The sequence below is a fragment of the Loxodonta africana genome, chromosome 2 (genome assembly GCF_030014295.1).
Source record: "Loxodonta africana isolate mLoxAfr1 chromosome 2, mLoxAfr1.hap2, whole genome shotgun sequence".
Taxonomy (NCBI): domain Eukaryota; kingdom Metazoa; phylum Chordata; class Mammalia; order Proboscidea; family Elephantidae; genus Loxodonta; species Loxodonta africana.
Genome location: NC_087343.1, coordinates 122,119,769 through 122,142,721, shown reverse-complemented (window position 1 = coordinate 122,142,721; position 22,953 = coordinate 122,119,769). Strand labels below are relative to the sequence as shown.

At 42.6% G+C, this 22,953-nt stretch overlaps 1 protein-coding gene across 1 annotated transcript in view; it reads left to right on the top strand.

Annotated features, from left to right (window-relative positions):
- Positions 1-1,144: 1,144 nt before the first annotated feature.
- REEP5 (receptor accessory protein 5) overlaps positions 1,145-22,953 on the top strand; it is a 49,345-nt gene continuing 27,536 nt past the window's right edge. Inside the window, exons 1-2 of the mRNA XM_003405012.4 lie at positions 1,145-1,328; positions 2,471-2,564. Of these exons, the coding sequence (XP_003405060.1) occupies positions 1,211-1,328; positions 2,471-2,564 (212 nt within the window). The 5' untranslated portion in view covers positions 1,145-1,210. The remainder of the gene's footprint in view (positions 1,329-2,470; positions 2,565-22,953) is intronic.

Sequence of the window (22,953 nt, the reverse complement as noted above, 5' to 3'; positions counted from 1 at the left end):
AACTCATAGTGACCCTACAGGACAGAGTGGAACTGTTCCATCGGGTTTCCAAGGAGCGGCTGGTGGATTCGAACTGCCGACCTTTTGGGTAGCAGCCTTAGCTCTTAACCACTGCACCATCAGGGCCCTAGGTTTAGCATATGAGTTGTTAAAACGAAAATCATATTAAGCCAACAATAGAAATTGATTGAAGTTTATTTAATATATGATTTCCAAATTGGGGTAGCATTTCGACTAGAGTCAAAATTGTTCCAAAGATGAGTTGTTGTTGTTAGTTGCCGATGACCCTTTTGGTTTCTCTGGAAACCCTATGGGGCGGAGTAGAACCACTGTCACCACGTCTCCAAAGATGAGAGAACCTCTAAAGATTCTTACATCAAATCTTGTGGGCATTGACAAGTAAAGCTGATAAACGATTGGTGGTCAGGAACGATTTCATACAGAATTATCTTAAAGAACAATTAAAATAATTACTGATTTACCCTAAAATATAGCTCCCAGTATGACCTTTGGAGTCTGTTTCCTGACACTAGCTGAATTCTTCCAAAGAGCACAATGCCCAAGGCAAAACGGTTTTACTACTTTATTTAGACCATTGCTTGACTCGAAGGTGACTTTTAGAAACCGGTTTTTTCAAGGCTCAAGGTTCAAAAGGACATCTAAAGGCAAATGGCCTGGGTTGGTCACCCAACTCCGTAGACCGCAGAAATCTGGATTACAGGAGAACCAAAAACCGTTTTTCACAGTGTAGGTACCTCAAACTAGTCCCACTACATTGCAAATGAAAGGAACAAAAACGTCTGCCTCCTTTCCACCTGCTTTTTGCACTAGTCCAATTTGAGAGAGGAACCCACAAGAGACATAAAATATACGTCTCCCCTCATCACCCCCTTTTCACTTCCAATGGATTAAGGCTGTTACCAGACCCGTGGGATCGTGGGGCGCTTGTTCCGTCGAGAGCTGCCCCGGGGAGGCGCAGGTCCAACCGCCTACTGGGGTGTGGCGCTCGCTGCGGAGCTGGGAGTGGGGTAAAGGGGGGCCGCGCCGCCGGGAGTGGGGAGCGCGCCCGACGCAAGGCCTTCTCGGTCCGCCCTGCGCCCCGCCCGCCCCGCCGCCGCAGCTGCTGCGTCTGTCCCCGCCTAAGTCAGCAGAGCTCTGCGTCCACCCGGCAGTAGGAGCAGCCCCGGGCGGTGGCGCGACAGTCCCCGCCATGTCTGTGGCCATGAGGCAGAGGTTCGACCAGTTCCTGCACGAAAAGAACTGCATGACCGACCTGCTGGCCAAGCTCGAGGCCAAGACCGGAGTGAGCCGGAGCTACATCGCGCTCGGTGGGTGCAAGGCGCTTTGGCCCGCTGGGGTTCGCTGCCGCCGCCGCTGCACCGGCAGCTGCTGCTGGGGAGGAGAGCGGGGAGAGGGCTCGGGAAAGGCGTTGTTGGTGACAGACGTAGGGGAGCAAGCAGGCATCCTCGGGGACCGAACTGGCCGCCCCGGAAGCCCGGGGTCAGAGACCCCTCCTGGGCTGTCGCAGGCCTGTGCCCCGGGCCAGGTGGCGGGCGGAGAGGCCGGCGGCGGGCCCGGGGTGGGGGTGGGGGAGCGAGAACTGGCCGGCGCTGACGTGTCTGCCCCCGCGGCGGTGTCTTAGTGGCCGTGCGCAGGTTCGGCTCCGAGCGATGGGGTTGCTGCGGCCTCCCTGCACCCTGCTTGGAGCCCCGCACGGAGAGGGAGGTGTCTTCTCAGGAGGGGAGGTAGCGCAGGCAGGCGCAGGACTCCGGGCCTCTCCAGACCCTCTGCGGAGCGGGGCTACCCCGGCCCGTGTGCTGGGAGGCCGGGGGCCCCTGCGGGCGCGTGGGCAGGGTGCCCCAGCCTTCCCGGACTCTCCTGAACGCCCAGCGTCCCCGGCTGGTACCCCTGCGAGAGGGAAAGAGGAAGGGAAGAGGGATACAAAGGTGTGGGTTGCTGAGTATCCACAGACTCAACACAACAGCCAGGGGAGGCGCAGGCCCACCCTTTTGTGGTTGGTTTTTCTCGCTACTTTAATTGAGGAGCTCTGGTGGTGCAGTGGTTAGGCGCTGGGCTGCTTACCGAAAGGTCGTAAGTTCCGATCCACCAGCAGTTCCGGGAAAAAAATAAGTGGCATTCTGCTTCTCTAAAAATTTACAGCCTTGGAAGTCCTGTGGAACCCTGGTGGCGCAGTGGTTTAGTGATACTATGGGGCAGTTCTCCTCTGCCCTGTAGGGTCGCTGTGGGTCGGAATCGACTCGACCCCAACGGGTTTGGTTTGGTTTTGGAAACCCTATGGGGCTTTTTTTTTTTTTTTTTTATGGGGCAGTTCTGCCCTTCCGCAGAGGGTCGCAGCGGGTTTCTAGTGGAGTCAGGAGGAAAACGCCTAGAACATGCCACTCTCCGTGTGGGTGGGGGCTGCCCCGCGTGAGTGCCGACCTACTTCTCTCCTCTCTCCTCGTGTCTCCAGGTATCATCGGGCTGGTGGCCTTGTACCTGGTGTTCGGTTATGGAGCCTCTCTCCTCTGCAACCTGATAGGATTTGGCTACCCAGCCTACATCTCGTAAGTGGCTCACTCTGCAACCGACCCTTCCCCCTCGTCACTCCCCTTCCCCCAGCCAGGTCTGCTGTCAACAGACTACATATCGCCATTTCCCAGGGAGAGAAGTAAAAGCACCAGAGGGCAGTACGAACTTCTTAAGTCTACACATTTTGGAGCTTTAACGTGATCTCAGATCTCCTGATGGCTGGCTGTATTTTCTATCAGATGCGTACCTTCTAATGGATGCATAAATAAGTAAAGTGTTAAAATTCAGTCATCCCGTCTTTACTGGTTGGGAGATCTTAACATGTACAGAGGGCTGATTCATTTTCCCTGGTAAATCTTTTTAATGGTTTTTTCACCATATGTTTATGTACATAAACAGTAAAATCCCATGTTAGGACTTCATCTGACACTCAAGAAATTTTTGTCTTATTGATTTTAAAACGGGCTTGCCAGTTATTACGGGCAAACTTGGGAGACGTTTACCCTATTATAAAAACAAACGTAAAATGCAGCATTGATACAGCTCCCCAGAAAAACCCACTGCCAGTGAGTCTGTTCTGACTCCTAGCAACACTACAGGACAGAGTAGAACTCTCCCACAGGGTTTCCAAGGAGCTCCTGGTGGATTCAAACTGCTGACCTTTTGGTTAGCAGTGGTAGCTCTTAACCATTATGCCACCAGGGTTTCCGATATAGTGCCATGGTTATATAAATAATTTGTTTATATATTAAACTAAGTTAAAAATGAATCTTACAGGATTAGAATCTGAACTAGTTACTAGTTGAAGTGGTTTTACTCTACAGCGTGTTTATTTTGAAAATATTCTGCAATTTCATTTTTCCATTCATCCAGACAGCTTTCCCTAGGGAGCCAATGGGTGTCTGTAACTTTCCTCAGCCACAGGGGTAAAGATAAAGCAAGAAAAATTTTCAGCTGGTAGGCTAAGACACACATACTGTTACTCCTTGGGTCTGTCATTGGGCAGGTTAGAATTAAATATAATAATATGAATGAACTGGAAAAACATGTTTTAAAAGAGTTAAGTTCTGATTTGAACGATTAAATTGCAATTACATGAGTAGTTACCGTATTACTCTGGTACAGACACTTAGTGGCAACTCCAGTGATTCTAACTACATATAGGAAGGACAGTGCTTGCTTATGAAATTGGAGATCCTCAGGCTTCAAATTGAGAAGAGCTTTTACCTTCTTCAGCATTATCTGCTAAAGTATCATCCAGGTTTTATGTGCATACCAAAGGATCCCCAGGGCAGACCAGGAAAAATGGATTGGCACAAGAATAGCAGCTTTCCATAAAATGTAATCTACTGATATGTGGTTGTTTTAGTTATCTAGTGCTGGCCTAAAAGAAATACCACAAGAGGATGGCTTTAACAAACAGAAATTTATTTTCTTACAGTTTAGAAGGCCATAAATCCAAATTCAGGGTACCCACTCTAAAGGAAGACCTTCTCTCTCTGTCAGCTCTGGAGGAAGAGCCTTGTCTCTTCTGAGCTTCTGCTCCGTGGCGATCTTCATGTGACTTGGCTTGTCTCTTCTCTCCTCTCTTTTCTGCTGGTTTGTTTAATCTCTTTTGTATCTCAAAAGAGATTGATTCAAGATACACCTTGCACTAATCCTGCCTCATTAACAACAAAAACAACCCATTCCCAAATGGGATTATAACCACAGGCATAGAGGTTAGGATTTACAATACATATTTTGGGGGACATTATTCAATCCATAACAATGGTATATGTATGGAAACCCTGGTGGCATAGTGGTTAAGTGCTACGGCTGTTAACCAAAAAGTCGGCAGTTCGAACCCACCAGGAGCTCCTTGGAAACTTTGTGGGGCAGTTCTACTCTGTCCTATAGGGTCACTATGAGTTGCTATGAATCGACTCGACGGCAGTGGGTTTGGTTTTCATTTTATGTATATATATATATATATATATATATATATTTTAAGGTTTGTAGGCAACCGTGATTCGGAATGGCTTGTACATAACTATATGTATGATAACAGAAAAAATTAACCCAGTATACATTACTTTTCTGTGTGTATTTTACTTGCAGGAGGAGTTCCTTTAAAAAAATTTTTTGAAGCATTTTACAGATCTGTGCTTTACATGTTATTGATTACATTATAGCACATCTTGGATGACAGTAACTGCCTAACTGCTTGAATTATATTGAACTAGCAAGGAATATGGATTTTTAAAAATACTGAATAGCATTAAAAACTTTTATTTCACATTTCTGGTGCAATAGATCACTTTTATATGGCCTTTCTTATCATGGTCTTGTAACTCCCACCAAATGATTGGGTGGGGCTATGCAAATAAGGTGCTTGTGTCTCACCAAGGGGATTGGACAGCTTGCTATGAATGCAAATAAGGTGCACGGAACCCCTGTGGGGGTGGGACTATGCAATAAAATGTGTGGAACTCTTACAAGGGGATTGGTCAGTTTTGTCATCCTGCTAGGTTTAAAAGAGAGCCAATCCCAGAGCAGAGAGGGGACCTCGCAACCACCAAGAAGAAGAGGTGGGAGTGGAGTGTGTTCTTTGGACTCAAGGTCCCTGCACTAAGAACCTTCTAGACCCAAGAGACAGAGAGCTGTAACACTGGAGATAGGGCAAGATGGTGAGAAGCAGCAGCAAGCATGGCAGCGGCAGAACCAGGAGACTGGCAGGAGCCAACGTGGTGGGCTTCCCAGCCCACAGAGCTAGAGAGCTGAGTGCCTTTGGGCAGGAGGCTTTCTGACAGAGTGGGATGCCTCCAGGCGCTGTCGGTGGAGCTAGGGTTGCTGACCAAGGAGAGAGCTGAGCACCTTCAGGCTGAGGCTTAGGATGGAGTGGTATGCCCCTGGGCATTTATTGGCTACACTAAACAGCTTAGGAGCCCTGGTGGTGAAGTTGTTAAGCTCAGCCTGCTAACCAAAAGGTCAGCAGTTTGAATCCACTATCCGCTGTCCTTAGTATCGCTGTGAGTTGGAATTGACTTGATGGCACACAACAACAACAAACAGCTTTGTAATGTAACTGAACAAGGGTTCTTGTCCTGTCCTATTAGCCGATTGAAATAAGATGGACGCCACACCACCAGTTGTGAGGGAAACAGAATTGTCTGTGCAGACAAGGAGCAAAGGCCAAGGTCTAGCGACCATAAGGCCAAGTGCTCGCTGTCTGAGGGGGTTGGGGAACTTTTATTCCCAATGGTGTCTGGGGGTTGGGTTTGATGCCTGCAACTCTCCACCCTTAGCCCTCTCATGTCCACATTTGGAGGTCCGGATGTTGAATCATGTCGGTGACAGTCAGGTCCAAAGACAGACTGAGGACACAGCTCTTCAGGTCCTGCCCATGTGCCAAAATCTTGGTTCACGCGTGCGCGGGATTCTGGCACCAAATTCAAACTGTGGTTATGGCTGTAGCGTGGTCAGGCCAAACCACGGTTGGAAGCTGTGGCTTGGCGGGCTGCGATGGGGGTTGGGGAACCACAGCGGAGTTGGGGGAAGTCTCGGCAGAGGCTTCAGTAACACTTCCTGAGCAGGGTAGAGGCTGGGCTGGCCCAAGTGGCCAAGGGAGAGGCATGGCTGAGAAGCTGTCCTGACTGAAGAACTGTATTCTAAGTTGTTCCTGATTCTGAATTGTAACCTGTTACTTCACTAATAAACCCCATAATTGTGAGTGTTGTCTGTGAGTTCTGTGTGGCCACTGCAACAAATTATTGAACCAGCAGAGAAATAGAGAGTGCTGTGAAAGGGATGGCTGGTGTCAGAATTGGTGAAAAGGTTGGAGGGTAGAGGTATGTTTGACCTTCTCCTCATAGGAATCAGCCTTGGGCTGTTGATCGTAATTCTCCTTCCCCTTTGTGAAGTTACACCAGGAAGTCAGATGACTCCACCACCAAGCCATTTTTACAACATTAGTGGGAAAATTGTCATTTGGTATATAATCTTATGAGATATATAACCCTCTGTTGGCGTGATTAGGTTATCTGCATGAGTTTTAGAAAACTCAAACTGTTTCCAGGTGGGATATATAGATCAGTGTATATGTGGGTGCATATGGGGAAATAAAAGATGTGAACAACTAGAATATGCCTCTTCTTGACTTGGAGTGGATTAATGCTAGCTGTGGCCATTTTTTAGTCATAGTTTAGAATGATTTTAAGCCAGCCAATTTCAGTTTTCTTATATGTTTGTAGTCACTCTTTCATTCATTTTCTGCACAATCAACTGACAATTTTGGCTCCTTTTATTTGTTGTTGTGTGCTGTCAAGTTGACTCCAACTCTTGGGGACCCTATAGGACAGAGTAGAACTGCCCTCATAGGGTTTCCTAGACTATAAACTCCATGGGAGCAGATTGCCAGTTTTTTTTTCCCCCCATGGAGCAGCTGGTGGGTTTGAACCCTCAGCCTTTCACTTAGCAGCCAAGCGCTTAACCATTGCACGACCAGGGCTCCCTCCTTGTGTCTACAAGAAGCTAAATGTCCCTACTGCTAGAAATTCTGTGGAATGGTAGAGAAGGTCATATTTCTGAATAGAGGAGGTAGATGGATTTACATATATTAGAATTATTCTGTCCACCAAGAAAATAAATTTTTCTTTGGATAGCACGTAAGTATGTAAGTATATATACTTTATATCCTTTTTTATTTGACTATTCTGAAGTAAAGTGACACTCATAGTACACTTAGTAGGGAAAAATGAAGAAAATGATATGTAATGAATATCTTTTGATTGGTGTTTATTTGTAGGACGCTTTCCCATTGTTAGACCCAACTCTTTCATCTTTAAAATACAGGATTCTGTAAGCATGAATCGGAGTGACTCGATAGCACACAACAATAACAATGACCATAAAAAATATACTTAGGTGGCATAAATGGTTTTTCCTCATGTATTAACTTCAAGGTTGGTGGTTTGAACCCACCCAGTGGTTCCACGGAAGAAAAGGCCTGGCGATCTACTTCTGTTAATAGTATAGTACGAAAACGCTATGGAACAGTTATACTCTGTAGCAGATGGGCTTGCTGAGTTGGAATTGATTCAATGGCAACTAGTAACAACAAACGACCATAAAGGAATTAAATGAAGGTCTCTTTGTGGATACTTGCACTTTTCTTTAAAATATCTGTTTCAGCTTTGGGGGCCCACTGGAATTATCTCGGGAACTTTTAAAAAATACTGATGCCTGGGTCGCACCCCTAGAGATTTTGATGTAATTGATCTGGGATGTGGTCTGGGCTTTGGCATTTTTAAAGGCGTCTCAGCCTTTTACAGTTTTTAAATGATTGTAACATGCAGCCAGTGTTGAGAACCACTGGCGTAGAGTGGCAGCAATAACCTGTGCTTTTTGCCCTTGAAGATGGGGTGAGAGGGAGGGAAAAATGGCTTGCTGACCTGGAATAGTCTAGAGGCCTGCCTGGCCTCTGCTTTATGGAGGAGGTTCAAGGAGAAATGGGATTGTGTGCACAATATAAAGTATATAGACCTCCGATAACATTTAGGAATCGACTCAACGGCACTGGGTGCTGGGGTGGGTGCTGTGTTAGTCTAATCCAGTCCATTCATTGCTTAACCAATGTGACTGTATAACTGTCTAAAAGAAAGTTCTTAAGGATGGTGATATTCTTCCTCTTCCAGTGGTGGTATTAGCAGTGCATAAATCAGTGCTGCTTCAAGTGTGGTCTACAATCACCTTCACCTTAATTGGTCTCCTTGCCTCTTGTAACTCTCCCTGTGCTCCCTAGAGTTGTTTTTAAGAAATACAGATTTTCATCTATTCAGCAAAAATCAAAAGCCAGCCATGTACCAGGCACTGTATTAGGTGCTTTAGATACTACAGAGACATGCTATTTCTCCTCTTTGAACAATCTACTGGTGTATGCGTGGCAAAAAGAAAAAGTAATGACAGAGTGATAAGGCAATAAACAGAGAGCTGTGGCAGAGGATAACGAGAAAGACCCTCATTAGACATTTACCTGATATACTATTTGAATTAAGACCTGAGAGATGAGAAGGGACCTGCCAAGAGCAGAGTCAGGCAGAGGATATAGGGGCCATGAGTTAGGACACAGCTTAGTCTGTTGGAGGAACAGGTATGTTGGGAGCTTTGAGTGAGGAGAGTGGTGAGGGAGGTACTGGAGAGGTAAAGGTGCCATCAGGCTGGAGAACTAAGCATGCATTTTATTCTAGATGCCTATGAAGAGTCTACTTTTTTTTTTTCCTCCCCACCTAGGTGTCTTGGATAGGTTTCAAATAGGGAGTGACATGATACAATTTACATTTTCAGGTCAGTCTAAAGAGAATGGATTGGCACTCCTGCCAAACTATTACTAATTCCTTCTTTTCTCACCTTCAGCTTTTGCTCTTGTTATTTTCTCTCCTTGGAACATCATAGGGAGGAGCAAATAGATTGGGTGAAATGGTTGGTATTCAGCCTAAAGACTGCAGGGTGAGGAAATGAAATTTGGAATAGCTCATTTGGCTTCCTAGTCTTTCTCATGATTCACCACCGTGGGAAATCAGTGGGTAGATTCAGGTGCACTTGGCTCCAGGTGAGATCTTGCCACATGTTTGAGAATGTAGACAGTGGAAGGCCTGGCCAGTGCTCACTGAGGGTCAATCAGTGCCTTACGATGTACCTCCCTCCCTGCCGATCACTCTCGTTTTTTATGTACACAGGTTTCCTTTGAGCTCTTTGACAGCAAGACCTTTAATCCCTGACCTCTCAGGCACTAGGCAGCATTTTACACATGATGAGATGCTTAGTAGATCTCCAGAGTTAGCTTTTGGTTTCTACGTGTTTCTGAAAAGTCTGGAAATACAGGGAAAACAGTGCATTTATTATGCTTTTTTCAAAATAATAGCTGGACCCATTATTTTCAATATAGAGGTCCTTCAGGTGGAAAGGTGACTAGAGGTCAGGAGAATGTAGCTAACATATTATTTAAAAATAAGTTTATCCCTGTTTCCAGACTTTTTGGCCACCCTATATAGACAGTTTGAAATCTAATTCCAGATTTCCCATTACCAAGAGCTGTTGACAGAAGAATTACCTCAATCTCCTTACATTCCTCTATTGAAATACATTACTGATAAGAGAAGGCAGATTTATTGGATAATAAAAAAAAAAAAAATAGAAACTTTTTTTTTGTGACCTTGGTGTTCTTCATTGTGCTTTGATCTAGGTGGGTTGAGACTCACTGATGCATCTTAGATGGCTGCTTGCTAGCATTTAAGACCCCAGAGGCCACACTACAAAGTGGGATGCAGAATGCTTTCTTAATAGATTTTATTATGCCAATTGACTTAGATGTCCCCTGAAGCCATAGTCCCCAAACCCCTGCCCCTGCTTCACTGACCTTTGAAGCATTCAGTTTATTCAGGAAACTGCTTTTGGTTTAGTCCAGTTGTGTTGACCTCCCCTGTATTGAGTGTTGTCCTTCCCTTCACCTAAAGTAGGTCTTATCTACTATGTAATCAGTAAATAGCCCTCTCCCACCCTGCCTCCCCCTCTCTTAACCACAAAGAATGTGTTCTTCTCAGTTTAAACTATTTCTCAAGATCTTATAATAGTGGTCTTATACAATATTTGTCCTTTTGCAACTGACTAATTTCACTCAGCATAATGCCTTCCAGGTTCCTCCATGTTATGAAATGTTTCACAGATTAATCACTGTTCTTTATCAATGTAGTATTCCACTGAAATTTCACACTTTTTAAAGAAGCCACCACCTTTCTGGGACTATCAGAGTTGGACCTTAGAGATAAAACATGTAGTCAGGTTCCTTTAGTTTTCAAATAATGCCCTAAGGACACAGGGTGCGTTTTCCAAGATCACACAGAGGTCACATTTGGCCTGGACCCTCAGTTACTGTATAGAAATATTTAGGCATATTTTAGTGCCAAGCTCAAAATGATTAAATATGTATAGAACCCAGCATCCAAACATTTAATTCAGTGTTTGGTAACGCTTTTGAAATCTCACACTCCCTTCAGTGATGTGTCATTTTATCTTCTGTGTATCCCTACCAGCCCTTTTTAAACTTACCACCAGTGCAGAGTATTACTACTTTTAGCTCTTTGCATGACTACTGAACACCTGTGCACCATTTTGTTTAATAGACACTGATATGTCTTTGTTTACATGCTTTACAAATATGGCTTATTTAATCCTCATAACAATCCTATGAAATACTGTGATTATGCCCATTTTACAGAGGAGGAAATGAAGATTGAGAAGTTAAGTAACTTGACCAAGGTCTCCCAGCCAGTTGGTGACAAAAATGGTATTTGAACCCAGGAATCTGCTCCATGTTTTTGACTGTTATGAAAGGCTGGTGGCGTAGTGTTTAAGAGCTATGGCTCTAATCAAAAAGGTCGGCAGTTTGAATCTACCAGGAGCTCCTTGGAAACTCCATGGGGCAGTTCTACTCTGTCCTACAGGGTCGCTATGAGTTAGAATTGACTTGATGGCAATGGGTATGCTATCCTACTCCTCATGTGGCTCTTTGAGTGTCCCACAAGTGTGGAGAAGAAAACTGAGCTGTTGATATTAATTTTTTCTTTTATCAATTTGATACTTGATACATTTGTCATTGTGCAGTGCACTTTTCCTTTTTCAAATAAAAACTGCCATCCCAGATCACATATCTGCACACATAGGTATTTGAAGTATTCTGTGAACACACTTCAGTGCTTTGAAGACATAGATTACTAATAATTTCTTTCTCTTGTTATCTCTTACATAGCTTTGATGTATGACAGCAGCAGTATAGTTATTTGCAGAGACTTACTCTGTTTTACCAGTGCAGAATGATCTGAAAATAACACAGTGAAGTGGAATTCTTGAGGGAATGCAGCCTTGCTTTTAGCTCCATGTCAGGAGGCAATGACTTTCAAGGGGAGAAGTTTGGAGTGGAGACTTCTATGAAGTCAGATCAGAAAAAGAAGGCTGAGGACTTAATAGTAAAAAAAAAAAAAACTTAAAGTATCTACATGAGTTGTAATACAATTAACCACAAGTAAAGCTACAGCATCTTCTTCACTGTACAGCAGGTAAGTGAGAGAGCATACGCTGAGAATAGTTGCGAGCTATTTATTTAAGGTTTGCAATGACAGACTCATAAACGGGCTTATGCCCAGAGGAGAGCTTGAGAAAGTCACCACATTGTGACTGACAGTTGTGAACCAGACACTTTCTGTTTCACAGCAAAGTCGTGTGAAGCAGAGCTAGGCTTCCTTTAACCGTAGCGGAGGATGGGTATTTGTGGTTCTCTTCTTAGACTCATTAGTGAGGGGTGTGTTTGTTTTCTTGTGTGTTTTTGAGAACCTGTAATTATCCTACTTTTTTTTTTTACTCATGAGAACTTGGGGACAAATTTATTTTCCACTAAGCTGCTTACGTTCCCATTATACTAGCTTTTCTCTCCGTTAACTGTGTATTCTTTGTTAAAGTGCTTAAGAGCAGAGCAGTGCCTGCCCACACCTTGCCTTCTCCAGGTAGTATGAAGCACAAGCAAATGTTATCTTCTGGCCAGCTGTGCAGTTGGATCAACAACATATCGGGCATTCTGTAAATTCTGCTTTTAAGCAACACTGAAATCTTAAACATTTAACTTCTGTCAGTTTTTTAAAGGCCTTGATTTGACTTAATGTTATTATGAATATTGCTGAATTATTTTAAGATAAAGGTGTTGTGGAAAAAACTGAAAACGTAATAAAATATCCTGTAACTACTTATGACCATATTTGTAGATTAATTACATCCAGCATTTTGGTCAAGTTATTTTTTTTTTTCCCCCTTTTCTGCATTACAGAGAAAATAAAGTTTTGAGAAGCAAATGAGATGAGTGATTTATTTATTCAGGATATGACCCTTCTGGGCTCTAAAGCAGTTGTGGAGGGAGATCCCATTCCCAATACTCAGCTCTGAATGTTCCCTAGGAACTTTTATAAACTCTTCGTTACTCTTTATCAGGACTGATTTTGAATGAGGACAAGTTTTCAACTTAATCTCCTCCTATATTATTTAAAACAAACAGAAATATAAATGTAACAATTTAAGGTATTTAATGACAGTCAATAACATTAATAATTATTTTGAGGAACTGTGAAAAAATATAGCACAGGTTTTTTTTTCCCCTACATCTACGATCATTTCTTTTTCTTGTACATTAGATGAAGAAGGTTTGCAGGGTAAACTAGCTTCTCATTAAACGATTTGTACACCTGTTGTCTTGCGACAGTGGTTACCAACCCCAGGACATGTCAACATTCTCCTCTTCTCGACCTTGGGTTTCCTATACCAGCTTTCCTGTCCTCTCCTGCCTTCTAGTCCTTGCCCCTGGGCTGGTGTGCCCCTTTAATCTTTTTTTTTTTTAATGGACCTGTCTAATCTTTGGCTGAAGGGTGAGCCTGAGGAGTGACTTAGTTACTAAGCTAAAAGGGTCTCTGGGGTAGCACATCTTTTAAAATAACTCAAATATTACTAATAAAAGTATTTTTGTAGAAATTGAAATATAAATGGGGCTGTAGAAGCCTAGTCTGAGTTCATTCTATCACTCACTCTTCTTCCTGGGAGTACAGCCTATCATCAGCCCCTTTCTATCACATGGCCACTATATACATCCTGCAGCTCCTGATAGTTAGGCCAGGTAATCTAGTTAAAGGAACTCTAATTGGATTCACTTACATGCCAGAGGTAACTCTAGACTGCAGTCTACATCTTGATGTGTTCCCTTCCATTACCTGAGAAAGGTCAGTTTAGGTCATTCCTGTCTAGGTTGTGAGGGTGTTTGAGCTTAAACTTTATGATACCATACTTGATGCAGATACTGTATTTACAGAGCCATCAATTTTACGGACAAAGCGTTGTCCCAGTAGAATTTGCGTCTTCTCTTTTAGTGCTTCAGGCATTAGTCTTTTTTTAACCATCTATCTATCAAATAATATTATGGATTCAGTTTTGAGTTGTAAAATGTTAGCTAGAAGAGGTCTTAGAGATCAAAGTGCTCATGTTATAGCCATCTTTAACAGATGTGGAAACCAGTGTGTTTTACAGTTGGGAAATAGAGTCTTCCTACTTTGTTCTTCTTTTTCAAGATTGCTTTGGTTATTCAGGCCCCTTGTTCCATATAAATTTGAGGATTCACTTTTCCATTTCTTCAAAGATGGTTCCTGGAATTCTGATGGGAATTGCATTGAATCTATAGATTGCCTTGGGTAGTACTGACATCTTTACAATATTAGGTCTTTCAACCCATGAACACAGAATGGCCTTCTATTTATCTAGGTCTTCTTTAATTTCTTTTTGTAATGTTTTATAGTTTTCAGTGTACAAGTCTTTTACCTTCATGTTAAATTTGTTCCTAGGTATTTAATTATTTTAAATGCTCTTGTAAATTGAACTGTTTTGTTAATATCTTTTTCAGAATGCTCATTGCTATGTATAGAAACTTGGCTGATTTTTGTGTGTTGACCTCAGAGCCTGCAATTTTGCTGAATTCCTTTATTAGTTCTAATAGTTTTCTTGTGGAATTTTGGATTTTTCAATCTATAGGATCATATCATTTGCGAAGAGTCATAGTTTTACTTTCTCCTTCCCAATTTGGATATTTTTTTCTTTTTCTTGCCTAATTGCTCAGCTAGGACTTTCAGTACAATGTTGAATAGCAGTGGTGAGAGTGACATCCTTGTTTTATTCCTGCTTGTAGGTTTTTTATGAACTATCTTTTTTTTTTTTTTAAATACACTGTCATTCTCTGGTAATGCAATTGACTTATTAGAATTAAATCCTTATTGATGAGTACAACTATACCCACTCCTCACTTACCGATATGGTAAGGTTCCAAAAACTAGGTCGTTACACGAAAATCAGCGTTATGCAAAAATGAAGGATGACCGTGTCAGATCGCAAAATGGAGGATGACTACATCATTACATAACTGCCAGATTACATCATTACATAACTGCCAAACCACTTAGAACTATGGCCCAGCCAAGCTGACTTATTCCTTAACCATTATAGCCAGTGTTACTCTCGCATCACACCTTGACATTCATTACTGCCACATATACATTGTTAATGTGCAAAACAGATAGTAGATTTTTTACTGTTGTCGTAAATGTGAAATGTTGGATAACAGGATAGTCACTAAGTGAGGAGTAAGTGTAGTTTTAACAGTAAAGCCAATGCTTTGAAGACATAATATTACTTAATTTTATGACATTCAGCGGCCTTGAATTGTGGTGACTCATCAAGCATATTTGGTACATGTACCATGTGTGTGTTTCTTTGGTGTGAATAATCAGAATCATATGTATATGGATCTGATAATTGCTAACAATGTTGCCTCTTAGACAAACACTTTTTTAACTTCATAAACCTCAGTCTTCCCATATGTAAAAGGGGGAAAATACGTAAGTTATAGCGCTAAGTAGTATTATGTCAGACACTTAGCACAAAATCAGGCATTCAGTGAGTGCTTAATTAAGAGTGGTAATTTCTTATTAACACACAAAGAGGAAAATCAACTTAATCATAGTCAAAGTTCTCTAACTTCATGGTATAAAGCTTTTAAATGATTTAAGGAAAAGCCTCCCAGATTTTTTTATATTTTATTTGTTTCTCATCAACTTTTCCTGTACTTTAAATCAGCAGCTTATTTAATGGACTTATTCAAAGAGCAATAAAGCACGATAAAATTTGTTCTTCAAGTTGTAAATATATGCTATGACTAGTGGCTTTCTTTTTTGGTACAGTGGTAAACATGTTCTAAATACTAGGTGGAATTTTAACTAAATTTTTAAAATATAAACTCACACTTTTTTTTTACTTTTGTTTTCATTGCGACTTCCCGTTTCCCATAACTCTAGTTCCATGATACTGGGTAGCATATTATTTATTGTATTTGTTAACTACTAAACTTATGAATGCTGTTGCCTTTTACGTATAATGAACATGGACTTTGACCTAAAAAGACAAAAACTTAGAATTATAAATAGGTTGTATAATATGAAACAAAGGAACCCTGGTGGCGCAGTGGTTAAAGTGATGGACTGCTAACTGAAAGATTGGTGGTTTGAAACCACCAGCGGCTTCCTGAGAGAAAGATGTGGCAGTCTACTTCAGTAGAGATTTACAGCCTTGGAAACCCAGTGGTGTCGCTATGAGTCAGAATCAACTTGATGGCAGTGGGTTTCGTTTGGGTTTAACAGGAAACATGTTCAGCAACACTCAAGCCTCCACTAACGGACAGCTGGTGACTGCTTATGAGATGCACTGGCCACAAATAGAACCTGGGTCTCCCACGCGGAAGCTGAGAATTTTAGAACTGAACTACCACTGCCCCTGTAAATGAGCATTAGCTGTAAGCATTTTCATGTATTTATTTGATAGATGAAACCTCATCAGGGGAAGTAGCCATATTTCTGACCAATATCTAAGTATCTAATTTAAGCTTTGTTTAGAAAGCTTTTGGTGGTACCGCATACCCTTTATATCAGGATTCAGTCAACCTTAGCCATTAATAGTGGCTTAAGCAATAAAGACATTGAGTTATCTACTATAGCAAGTCTGGAAGTAGATACTCCAGAACTAGTGAACCAAAAGCTCCATGACCTAGTGTGGGCTTTTTCTCCTAATGCTTGTGTCATGGAATAGCAAGATGGTTGCTATATAGCTCCAAGGGCCCAAAGCAATAAAGATCTTTTGTTTGTAAGGTGCTCTCATTTTATCAGCAGAGGAAAAACTTGCCCAGTAGCCTTCCAGCAAATACTTCTCGATTTCATTGGTCAGAACTGTTACATGGACGCCCTTAACTACAAGGGGGCTAGGAAAGTTAGTATTTAGCAAAGGGCAATGCAATTATCATGACTGATTAACACCTACTTCAACTTGTACCCTGGGCCAGTAGCTCAGCTTCCCTGAGATTAGGGAGCTCTGCCAGCTTCATGAACCCCAAATCAGAGTTCATTTGGTGAGTAGGAAGAGGAAGGAGTTGATAGGCAATGGACAGTATCGACTACACATATGATGTGAGTCTTCGCTGGGAAGTGACAGTGGCTAATTGCTATGTTAGGATTTCGGAATTAGCTGTGTTGTGCAGCTCTCATGATGATAGTAACCACAGCACTTACTGAACTCCAACTATGTGCTAGACAGTGTGCAAAAATACTTTTTTACTTTATGTCATTAAAAAAATTCTAAAATCTTATATTAAACAAACAGTGGATATTTGAGTCCAGAACTTACAGGAGATTTGAGCTATAAATATAAATTTCAAAGATATTAGCCTATATATGATATCTGGAGTCATGGGAACAGATGGACTCTCTTATAGTCAAAACAACCAGAATGGTAACACAAGAATAAAAGAATCTGGTACTACAGAATGCCCAGTTACTGAATGATTTTTTTAAAACTCATTCATTTACGTTATTTCAAATAACAAATTGACAAACTGTGCAAAAGAATGTAATAAAAATATACATGAACCCTTGTCAGTTAATACCTCCTGACAGCTTTCGCCATCTGATTGGTGCAGTAGTCTGGTGCCACGCCCCCTTCAGTCCAAGTTGCTTTCAGGGACCTTTACATGGTTCCTAGTTGTTATGCATTTCTCCTAAGTTGTCTGAAGTAGTCCTAGCATAGTGGTGAACTTTTCATGAAAGACTAAAACAATAAGTAGTTTTTTAATTGTTTTTTCCTCAGTGTTATTTTGTTGTTGAGAATATAGGTGAGTGATGTTTTTACAAAGTCATTTATTTTGAGTGGGATTCATTTTGTGCTTTTGTGAGATCACAGGTTATTACTACCTAAGAATTTTGAATCTCACAGCACCAGAATGAGCCATGTTTAGTTCTTTTTTTTAAAATTAAAAAAAAATTTTTATTGTGCTTTAAGTGAAAGTTTACAAATCAAGTTGGACTCTCATACAAAAACATATAAACACCTTGCTATATACTCCTAATTGCTCTCTCCCTAATGAGACAGCACACTCCTTCCCTCCACTCTCTCTTTTCATGTCCATTTGGGCAGCTTCTGACCCCCTCTACCCTCACATCTCCCCTTCAGACAGGAGATGCCAACGTAGTCTCATGAGTCTACTTGATCCAAGAAGCTCATTCTTCACCAATATCACTATCTATCCCATAGTTCAGTCCAATCCGTCTGAGGAGTTGGCTCTGTCCTATTGTCTTGGAGGGGCAGGGGTGATCGGTGTAGGTACCAGTGTCTGGTTACAGCAGGGGGTCACGCTCTGAACAGGGTACGGGGCTGAGAACGGTCCCCCGAGTGTCTCTGAAGAAAGCGCGTCCCTGGCCCCTAGAATGTACAGGTGGGTGGGTTCTGCAGACAGACCATGGGCACCCAATGCTTTTGGTTGTAAGGACTGGGAGGTACCAGTTGTCCTTGGACCCCTGTTGCGGGTGGCTGGGTGACCTGACTAGAACCACCAGTCCTTAGGCCCGTGATGTGGATAGGTGAGGACCCTGTTTAACAGGCAAAGTGGTGTCAAATATCAAACATCCACCTCTCCACCACACAGCTTAAACAGTTGCAGTCTGTCAGCAAGGACCTGTTCTCCTGAAATAGGCCCATGCAGGTCCATGCAGGGGGGAAATGTATTCAAAGTCCACATACCGTTTATGCCTGGACAGGAGCCACTTCTGTCCTTAGCTCCCCAGGTTAGTGGAGCTGGCAGATTATCTTTTCCCACTGTTGTGAGTTTATTCCTTCTCCAAGTTGGGGAGCATGGCTCAGGGCACACAGATGGGCCTATCTCAGGCCCAGGGAAATCAACAGCCACTGAAGCCAGCTTGGGGACGGGGGGCGCGGTAAAATATACGCAAATACTTAGCTTTTGCAGAGAGCGCAGTTCTTCTCTGGTTCCGGAGGTGTGAGTAGGCTGTGTGACTGGCTGCTTCTCCCTGAGGAAACTACAGCTGAACACTACCACCAGCCTGCCACCACCGCCACTCCTGGGAATGGTGCCTGAGGGATCCTGGCAATTCAGGTCCAGCAACTCCTCTCCGCTTCTGAACCACCTCTCTCTCCCCCTGCCCCTCAGTCTGTTTTCTGACTTTGCCTTTGACATTCAAGGCTCCTAGCTTGTCACAAATATAATCGTTTCACTTGATTTTTCGGGCCTTTGTTGTAAGAGGGATCACCGGAAGCATCTGGCTATTCCACCATCTTGGCCCCACCTCTCTCTTTTTTAAAAATTATTATTGGAAACCCTGGTGGTGTACTGGTTAAGTGCTACAGCTGCTAGCCTAAAGGTCAGCAGTTCAAATCCACCAGGTGCTCCTTGGAAACTCTATGGGGCAGTTCTACTCTGTCCTATCGGGTCACTATAAGTCAGAGCTGGCTCGATGGCAATGGGTTTTTGGTTTTAAGTTAAAACATTTTGAGTTGGTAAGGACCTGTGGTGGTGCAATGATTAAGAGCTTGGCTGATAACTAAAAGTTCAGCAGTTTGAATCCACCAGCCCCTCCTCGGAAAATCTATGAGGCAGTTCTACTCTGCCGAATCAACTCAATGACAACGGGTTTGGTTTTTTAATTACAGTAAGGTTCCTACGCCCATAAAAAACAGAAAAATGGCCCATGGTCTCAAAGGACATCTAGGTCAACTGGCATAGCAAAGTGCATAAGTAAAAAATCTTCTACTTTGGTGAGTAGCATCTGGGGTCTTAAAAGCTTGCAAGTGGCCATCTAAGATACATCTATTGATTCCATCCCATCTGGAGCAAAGGAGAATGAAGAAAACCAAAGACACTAGGGAAATATTAGTCCAAAGGCCTAGTGACCCACATGAACCACAGCCTCCACCAGCCTGAGCCCAGAAGAACTAGATGGTGTCCAGCTACCACCAACAACTGCTCTGACAGGGAAGACAATAGAGGGTCCCAGTCAGAGTGGGAGAAGAATGTAGAACAAAATTCAAATTCACAAAAAAGACCAAACTTACTGGTCTGAAGGTGACTGGAGGATGGCCCCCAGACACCCTGCTAATTCAGAACCAAAGCCACTCTCAAGGTCCACCCTTCAGCCAAAGATTAGACAGGACTATAAAACAGTAACACACATGAGAAATGTGCTTCTTAGTTCAATCACGTATATGAGACCAAATAGGCAACACCTATCCGAAAGCAAAGACGAGAAGGGAGGAAGGGACAGGAAAACTGGATGACTGGGCACTGAGAACCCAGGGTGGAAAGGCAAAGGGGACGAGTGCTGACACATTTTGAGGATTGCAACTAATGTCACAGAAAAATTTGTGTATAAAATTTTTGAATGAACTAATTTTGTGCTATAAACTTTCACCTAAAACACAATAAAATTTTTAAAAACCCACAAAAAACCCCAGAAAAAAGATGTATCATCTATTGAACTGTTACCATGTGCCCTGTACTATGTTAAGTAATTTATACAGATTATCTCATTTAATCCTTTGACTTCTTTCCTGTTTTGCAGGGGAGAAAACTGAGGTAAGGTACTTGTCAAAGGTCACACAACTAGCAAATGGTGGAAGGCAGGTCTGGGATTCAAACACAAGTCTTTCTGTTTCCAAGTCTTCACTCCTCTTTGTTTTGCTATACTGCCTCCCTTAATGCTATGCCTCATCAACAGTCCTTAGTTTACATGATTTCTTTTTAATAAACTAGAGTATTTGTGGCCTAGTCATGATGGAGAATCAGATAATATTTTAGGTTCTCTGAATGATAACACTTAATTTGGGAGGTAGAAAATACTGGTAGCCCAGGACCATCTCTACCCAAACTTCCTTTGGCCACCCTTGGTTCCCGCCTTTGCTTTCAGAAAACAGTAGCAAAGGTGGAAACAAATAGATGGGCCAACAAGGGTGGAAGCAGCTGGGACCAATAAATGGGGCTCAGTGGTCTGAAAGAGGGCTGGCCGGTGGGTTACGTGTATATCAATGCCAACCCAATACCAATGTAAAGATTTTTGGCCAGTTGGCCTTTGCAGGGCAGGCCTTAAAAATGTTCTCACCTGTGTCTGAATTTGGTCCCCAAACCAAAAACCAATTTGGACTCATAGCGACCCTATAGGACAAAGTAGAAGAAATCTTTATAGAAGCTGGCTGCCGCATCTTTGTCCCATGGAGCTGCTGGTAGTTTCAAACCGCTGATCTTTCAGTTAGCGGCCAAGTGCTTTTAACCATTGTGCCACCAGGGCTCCAGTGAATTTATTCGCTCTGACCTGCAAATGAAGCCCTGGTGGTACGACGGTTAAGAGCTTGGCTGCTAACCAAAAGGTCGGCAGTTTGAATCTACTAGCTGCTCCTTGGAAACCCTATGGGGCGGCTCTACTCTGTCCTATAATGTCGCTATCAGTTGGAATTGACTCGATGGCAACAGGTTTGTTTTTTTTGGATCTGTAAATAGGATTTTTACAATTTTTATTGTGCTTTAAGTGAAAGTTTACAAATCAAGTCAGTCTCTCACACAAAAACCCATATACACTTTGCTACACACTCCCACTTACTCTCCCCCTAATGAGACAGCCCGCTCTCTCCCTCCACTCTCTCTTTTTGTGTCCATTTCATCAGCTTCTAACCCCCTCCACCCTCTCATCTCCCCTCCAGACAGGAGATGCCAACATAGTCTCAAGTGTCCACCTGATCCAAGAAGCTCACTCCTCACCAGCATCCCTCTCCAACCCATTGTCCAGTCCAATTCATGTCTGAAGAGTTGGCTTCGGGAATGGTTCCTGTCCTGGGCCAACAGAAGGTCTGGGGGCCGTGACCACCGGGGTCCTTCTAGTCTCAGTCAGACCATTAAGTCTGGTCTTTTTATGAGAATTTAGGGTCTGCATCCCACTGCTGTCCTGCTCCCTCAGGGGTTCTCTGTTGTGTTCCCTGTCAGGGCAGTCATCAGTTGTAGCCGGGCACCAACTAGTTCTTCTGGTCTCAGGATGATGTAGTCTCTGGTTCATGTAGCCCCTTCTGTCTCTTGGGCTCTTAATCGCCTTGTGTCCTTGGTGTTCTTCGTTCTCCTTTGATCCAGGTGGGTTAAGACCAATTGATGCACCTTAGATGGCTGCTTGCTAGCATTTAAGACTCCAGACGCCACTCTTCAAAGTGGGATGCAGAATGTTTTCTTAATAGATTTTATTATGCCAATTGACTTAGGTGTCCCCTGAAACCATGGTCCCTAGACCCCTGCCCTGCTATGCTGGCCTTCGAAGCATTCAGTTTATTCAGGAAACTTCTTTGCTTTTGGTTTAGTCCAATTGTGCTGACCTCCCCTGTATTGTATGCTGTCTTTCCCTTCACCTAAAGTAGTTCTTATCTACTATCTAATTAGTGAATGCCCCTCTCCCACCTCCCCCCATAACCACAAAAGAATGTTTTCTTCTCAGTTTAAACTATTTCTCAACTTCTTATAATACTGGTCTTATGCAATATTTGCCCTTTTGCAACTGACTAATTTCACTCAGCATAATGCCTTCCAGGTTCCTCCATGTTATGAAATGTTTCACAGATTCCTCACTGTTCTTTATCGATGCATAGTATTGGATTCTGTGAATATACCATAATTTATCCATTCATCTGTTGATGGGCACCTTGGTTGCTTCCATCTTTTTGCTATTGTAAACACTGCCAAAAAAAAAAAATTTTTTTTTTTTTTAAAACAGTGCTGCAGTGAACATGGGTGTGCATATATCTGTTCGTGTAAAGGCTCTTATTTCTCTAGGATATATTACAAGGAGTGGGATTGCTGGATCGTACGGTAGTTCTATTTCTAGCTTTTTAAGGAAGCGCCAAAACGATTTCTAAAGTGGTTGTACCATTTTACATTCCCACCAGCAGTGTATAAGTGTTCCAATCTCTCCACAGTCTCTGCAACATTTATTCTTTCCTGTTTTTTGGATTAATGCCAGCCTTGCTGGAGTGAGCTGAAATCTCATTGTAGTTTTGATCCGCATTTCTCTAATGGCTAATGATTGTGAACACTTTCTCATATATGTGTTAGCTACCTGAATGTCTTCTTTAGTGAAGTGTCTATTCGTATCCTTTGCTTATTTTTTAATTGGGTTATTTGTCTTTTTGCAATTGAGTTTTTGCAGTATCATGTAGATTTTAGAGATCAGGCGCTGATCAGAAATGTCATAGCTAAAAACTTTTTCGCAGTCTATACGTAGTCTTTTTACTCTTTTGGTGAAGTCTTGGGATGAGCATAGGTGCTTGATTTTTAGGAGCTCGCAGTTATCTAGTTTTTCTTCTACATTCTTTATAATGTTTTATATACTGTTTATGCCATGTATTAGGGCTCCTAATGTCCCTATTTTTTCTTCCATGATCTTTATCATTTTAGATTTTATATTTAGGTCTTTGATCCATTTTGAGTTAGTTTTTGTGCAT